Below are 6,815 nucleotides of genomic sequence, written 5' to 3'. Positions count from 1 at the left end.
GACCTGAATATCAAGGGGACATTCTCTGGCACAATGAAGTAATGTGAAGAAAGAAAAATGGCCGCTCAAATAGCACCTGTATTCGAACCAAAATGGACACGGTGAACAAAATGGTTCGATTATGTAGTTCATGTCGCCAGCCCGGTCACAATCGTACTAATTGTTCCAGTGTTGGAACAAGCACAACAAGATAATTTTAATTGTACCTCTTTTGCTTTATATTAAAAATAATATTTATTTCATTTGATAACTTTGTGAGGAAATACCATTCTAAACAAATACAACACATTTAACACACAAGCAACACATAAACAACAACACAACATGCTATAACAAATAAAATATCATTACTATAACTAAGCGATTACAACCATCAAAACAATTTTGAACATATTATACATCATCCTGTGGACGTCTCTGTCAGTCTTAATATCCACTCATACACGCATTTCTCCATTTTGGTTGAACGTGAACTCAAGCATTGAATTCTTCTAATCCTTTCACCATCTGCAATTTCTCCATCTAACCAATGATTCAACGTCCGATTAAGACGTTCAAACGATTCTATATTCCAAAGTCGAATCTTTATCGGGGATTGCACTGTTGAAAAGATTAAATTGACATTTCTCTGGTGAATGTATTCAGACGTGGTTAAAGAACAAAAAATTGAAGAAGATTGAAGTAGAATGAAAGAAAATGGGGTTGGAGGGTAAGAATTTGTCTGGAAAAATATGGGAGATGCACATATTATTTATAGATGAAACCATAAATGCATGCGTCAATGCCCTAGGCACCACACATACATGGCACAAGCAGACACATGCATGCGCCAGACGCATGAGCGCACACACTAAACCACACATGCATGTGTCAGCTACCATGGCGCCTAAATGCAATGCCATTGGGAGCATGCGACAGCTTCAGTGACACCTCCTTTAAATGGTTATTAGATGCGTCGGTTCAACTGACGCATCAGTTAAAAAATATGGTTATTCTGATAAAAAAATTTAAATTTAATTATTTTAATATTTAAATTGAAAAAATAATTATTTTAAAAAAAAATCTTCTACTTCAATGTCCGAGTTATAAAATTCAATGACTCTTCTACTTCAATGTCCAAGTCTTGGTAACTAGAAGACGAATTACATTTACCCTTTGAATAGATGCACATTACATCAACTCAGCTGCCAAGGTCCCCTTTGTTTCCCCCATCCCTCCAATCACTGTCTCCCACGTTCACCTTGTTTCATAACACTTTCACTTTTTTTATTTTTCATTTTATCCCTGTCTTGGTCTAAATTGGCCCAACTCATTTTCTCTGCCAATACTACCATGCCATCTTTTTGTCCTCCAAAATGTTACTTTCCACCAATACATTTCTTTATTTTCAAAAGATAAAGTAATATGGATTCTCAACTATAGAGATTAATCAAGTAGAAAGATAAGAGCAATGATACTCAAAGTTGACATCGTGTATTTTAAATGTCTCTATTAGATATGGCAATGAGACGGGCAGAACGAAACACATTACATCTTCATTTTTATCTCTGATTCACATCTCAAAAAACTTTACCTCCTCACCCTGTCTAAGTAGATTTCACAATTCTTAATATTATTTTTAATCAAATTAATAGTATAAAATTTTAAATTTTCACCACAAAAAGTTAAGAAATTAATTCTCTACGGTTAATCTATTTTCTTGACAATATTTATACTCGTTTGTTTCAGATTTTTTTAAAATGATATTTGTATAGTTTTGCATTTTTTTTATAAATTTATAAAGAAATTTTTATAAAATTTTTATTTGTTTGAATACTTATTTATTCTTAAAATTTTATTTTAGTATTTCATCTTATTTTTAGATATCAGAATTTTAAAAAATTATTTAATTTTAAATTTATTATAAATAATTTTTCATAAAAATTATTTTTGAGATATAATAATTGAAAAAATTATAATTTTTATTATGTTTTAATTTTCAATTATTTACGTTTATGTTATAAGATGTCTAAATTTAATCTTTTAATTTATAAAAAGCAATTTTTTTTTATAAAAATCATTTTTAAAAATTTAAAGAAAATATTTTTTTAAATTAAAACAAACTGACTATTGATCTATACTCATGAGAATTATGACCATCAAATTTTCAAACTTAAATATTTTAAAATAATCTTTAGGTTTCTCTTTTTTATATATATATATATATATATATATATATATATATATATATATATATATATTATATATATATATATATATATAATATATATTATATATATTATAATTTTTTTATAAAATAAATTATATAAAAATAAATAACATTTTATATAAATTTACAATTATATATTAATTAAAAATATAATTTTATTCTAGATAATTCTGGTCCACAAAGTATTTATGGGACACTTTATTTCCCATCTTCGTCTCTCCTGAGAAAATTATTTATCTTTAATGTTTCAAATAGAAAATTTATCGTGAAACATTTACTAGGTAATGAATGCAAATTAGCATCCTTAATTTTTACACAGGTATTAACTAGTTGTTTTAAAAGAACAATTAAAATGTTTGCTTGTTTGAGAAAAAGAATTAAAAAATGAAGAGATCTAAATCACTTCATCGAATCACTATTTGTACCATTACTTTTTTTAATCTACATATAATTATAGGCCTATACCAAAACCTTATATACAAGTATTTATAGGCCACCATGTGTACAATTATTATATCATATATTCACATAGCATACCATAGCCTTAGAATATGTTTATATATATGTATATCACTTTGTTTGACCCTTTGTAAACTTGTGGTGTTGAAGTGAGTGGCTGCTATAAATGTTCTAGAGAAGTACTTGTTTAACATTCCACTGCATCTTCTTTGTTATACATCCTCATCTTATAGTTTGAGAGAGAGAGAGAAAGAAAGAGTTGATGGGAAATTGCCAAGCTATTGATACAGCAACTCTTGTAATACAACAACCAAATGGAAAAGAAGAAAGATTATATTGGCCAGTAAGTGCTAGTGAAGTCATGAAAACAAACCCTAATCACTATGTTGCTCTTCTTATCTCCACAACATTATGCACTTCAAAAGATAGAGAAAATTGTTCAAATAAGACTCACAACAACAACAACAACAACAACAACAACCCTGTTCGTATTACACGTATCAAGCTTCTTAAACCAACAGATACACTTATGCTTGGTCAAGTTTATAGACTCATCTCAACTCAAGGTTCATTCACCCTTTTCTTTTGCTTTTTTTATTTATTTTCTTCTTTCCCCTTATAAAGTTTTGTTTGAAATCTGAAACTTTATGTTGTTTTTGGTTTCAGAAGTTACAAAGGGTATGTGGGCAAAGAAACAAGCAAAAATGAAGAGAAGCTCATCAGAATCATCTCAAAAATCAAATCAGGTTAAGGAAAGAATTGACAAAGAAGCTGAAAGGTCTCAACCACCCGAAAACAATAAGGTAAATTTCAACCAAGATTTTGATTTTTTCTTTTACAATTTTTTCTTTTTTAAGATTTCAGATTTGAATTCTGTTAGATGCTAACTTGCAATTTAGAGGTTAATTTAATTATGATTTTGTAAATAAATGTTCAGGAAAGGAAATCTGAAAGACATGAGTCAAGGACAAAAGGATCAAGTAATGGTGGAAATCATAACAAGTCAAGAACATGGCAACCCTCTTTACAAAGCATCACTGAATCTTCCAGCTGATATCTGTTTTTCTTTTTTCAATCTTACTCACATGTTGAGAAACTATGATTGCTTAGATCTGTGGAAATTTAATTAAATATACCACATTTTAGGGAATCTAGAGAGAAATCATAAAAATCTGTCATGCATAATAATTGTGTATAGTAAAAGTTGACATATAATATTCGATATCAGTTAATGTATTCAGATATTAATCTTCACTCAAATCAAACTTATTATTATCTGTATTATATTCTTATTTCTGATTTTTTTTAATGTATGGTTTCAGACGAATAATATGTCGACATCTTGCATATAATTGCAGAAAATCAAATATATGCGTCAAAAATAATTGATCATAAATGAACATGTATTTTTTTTCTTCTTCTGATTTCAAAAATAGAACAAGTTGGCTAATGATGTTTTTGTCTTACAAGTAAAGCTAATGTCTAAATAATACATTAATAACTATAATTTATCTTTTAAAAGTAAACAAATCAGATACATTGATTCGAACACGCATGTCTGTATATGATATTTCTGTATAATTATGAACTGATTAAAAGATCAAATTCGATCATCTTAAAAATTGTCTAAAATTTAAGTAATGTCAGACTTCGTACAAATATCTATAGATCAACTTGATTGTCTTGAACTATATATGTGTAATTTCTAAAATTAAGAGAATAACCCTAGATCAACTTGAAGAAGCAAGTAATTAAACTAAGGAAAATTTGCTTAAATAAAAAGTAAAAGCATGAATAAGACTGAAGATGTGACACGACACAATACAAGGTTTACTTTAAAAACACTTGCAATCAATGTGCCTGTTTATTTTCATCACTTTAGACATGAGTGACACCTTAGGGATATTTTTTGTTGCATTAGAAGCAGAACAATTTTTCTCATGGCCCATTTAGATTATTCGTACCTCAACTTTCTTTATGTCTATTTGCCACTAAAGTAAAACACCCTTTCATTTTGTCCTCGTGTTCGAATTCGAATCTGCGCATCGACAATCAAATATTCATGTACAACTATCAACTGAATAAAATGATATATGAATAAAAAAAGGATAGAGTAGGACAATTGCAACCAGCTAAGCACTCGTGCACTGAAAGTTATTTTGCACTGCACGAGGGGGCTTTAGATTCCATCATATTAAAATACATAGAATTCCTTCCACAAGGCCCACCAATATTTGGCTTCTTTTACTTTTTATCAATCAAACTGCTTTTTCGTTGTTTATAAAATGCATAACATTACCCACTGCGCTCTTTCCTTTCTTTCTTTTGTGTTTTATAATGTTTATCTTTTATTATTTTTTGCCTTGTGTATCATCAACAATCATGGAAGTTGCGTATAGATATTCGAGCAAACCATGACTTTTTTTCTTTCCAACTGCAGCTCCGTTGCTCACGAGTTTACGTTATCCCTTTTACTTCCTAATTTTAATTTTGTTTTGAAAAATTCTAAAGGAGTCGGCATCCTCACTTAATGAATTGATACTATTATAACACAGACACTTATATAATGCATTCCCTTGCTTTTTTAAATTTAGTCTCTCTAATAGTATGAGACTAAGCAGCACAATGCAAAACATTTCATGGACCATTCACTAAAAAAGTCGACACTTTAAAGTATAAAACATCCTCAATAGTGCAGATTTGAGCTACTTTATGAGGTGCTCATATCTCTAACACATGTTAACATATTGTGGTATCACACTACTCTTGGTGTATCAGAATGAAGAAGATTAAGATGATCGAAGAGAGAGATTTATCACTAACTTTTTTTTTAAATGAATCAGTTATAAATTGAAATTTGAGTTCATAAATTATACCACTAGAACAACTAAATGAAATTCAAATGAAATTTAAAATAAAATGTTAGCTTAAATGTGAATTTGAATTACACTACAACATCATCCCTTAATCCACATTCAAGACCAAAATCAAAAACACAAATTTCATCCCTCAAATGGATAAAGTGTTAAGTCTTGATAGTTTTAGTCAACACATATGCATGTTGCTTCTAAGTACTACAGTGAACAACTTCAAGCACTCCATTCTGAACATGATTATGCAGAAAATGAAACTTTGTGTCAATGTGTTTTCTCTTTCCATGCAACACTGAATTCTTGACAAGGCTTATAGTTGATTTGTTGTCAACCATCAAGCTCACAAGTTTGCTCACCATGATCTTCAGACACTGCAATAAGTTCATAATCGAAACAGCTTGACATGCAGACAAAGCACCTACAATGTACTCGGTTTCACAGGTTGACAATGCAACCACTGGTTGCTTCTTGGAGCACCAAGAAATGGGAGCTCCTAGATGCTTGAAGAAATATCTAAAAGTACTTCTTCTGTCAACTTTGTCTCCACACCAATCAGAGTCTGAATAGCATATCAACTCTGAATCAGATTTAGCATCAGAAGAGAATAAAACTCCATACCTCAGAGTCACTTAATATTCCTCATATCCTGACAGCAACATGGTAATGTGACCACTTTGATTTGTTCATAAACCTACTCATCATTCCAACTGCATAGCAGATGTCAGGTCTGGTGTTACAGAGGTATCTCAATGAACCCACCAAATGTTTAAAAGTTGTAGCATCTACATCATAACCCTCATCATCAAAATACATCTTGTGATTTATTTTAGCAGGTGTGATTGCAAGACTTACAATTTATTAGCTCAAATCTCTTCAGAAGCTCAAGTTCATACTTTAGATGATGCAAAATTATATCCTTGTCAGAGTACATAATCTATCCCTAGAAAATATACCATATTTCCTATATCAGTCATCTCAAACTCATTCATCAGCACCTTCTTGAACTTAACTATCTCATATGAATAGCTCTCTGTTAGCAATATGTCATCAACATAGAGACACACAAGAATCATATTACTATTAGATGTATGCTGAACATAAACACCATACTCTATTTCACATTTTGTGAATCCTTGAAGCTTGAAAAATGAATCAATTTTCAGATTCCAAACTCTAGGAGCTTGTTTCAATCCATACAAGGCTTTATGCAACTTGTACACCATCCCTTCCTGATTCTTTTTCACAAATCCAATAGGTTGTAACACATAAAATTC

At 30.1% G+C, this 6,815-nt stretch overlaps 1 protein-coding gene across 1 annotated transcript; it reads left to right on the top strand.

The window, feature by feature from the left end:
• The first annotated feature begins 2,714 nt into the window (after window positions 1-2,714).
• Window positions 2,715-3,952, top strand: LOC127073892 (uncharacterized). The gene is made up of 3 exons (XM_051015137.1): window positions 2,715-3,234; window positions 3,335-3,471; window positions 3,606-3,952. The coding sequence occupies exons 1-3, from the start codon at window positions 2,931-2,933 to the stop codon at window positions 3,720-3,722; spliced, it is 558 nt and encodes a 185-aa protein (XP_050871094.1). The 5' UTR covers window positions 2,715-2,930; the 3' UTR covers window positions 3,723-3,952.
• Window positions 3,953-6,815: the final 2,863 nt, after the last annotated feature.

The sequence above is a fragment of the Lathyrus oleraceus genome, chromosome 4, assembly GCF_024323335.1.
Source record: "Lathyrus oleraceus cultivar Zhongwan6 chromosome 4, CAAS_Psat_ZW6_1.0, whole genome shotgun sequence".
Taxonomy (NCBI): Eukaryota; Viridiplantae; Streptophyta; class Magnoliopsida; order Fabales; family Fabaceae; genus Lathyrus; species Lathyrus oleraceus.
The sequence above is the reverse complement of the archived record's forward strand: the minus strand, read 5'-3'. Positions and strand labels throughout refer to the sequence as shown.

Coding starts and splice junctions, on each gene's coding strand:
- LOC127073892 (XM_051015137.1), top strand. CDS start 2,931: ATGGGAAATTGCCAAGCTATTGATACAGCAACTCTTGTAATACAACAA. Junction 3,235..3,334: donor TAGACTCATCTCAACTCAAG/GTTCATTCACCC, acceptor TTTTGGTTTCAG/AAGTTACAAAGGGTATGTGG. Junction 3,472..3,605: donor AACCACCCGAAAACAATAAG/GTAAATTTCAAC, acceptor ATAAATGTTCAG/GAAAGGAAATCTGAAAGACA.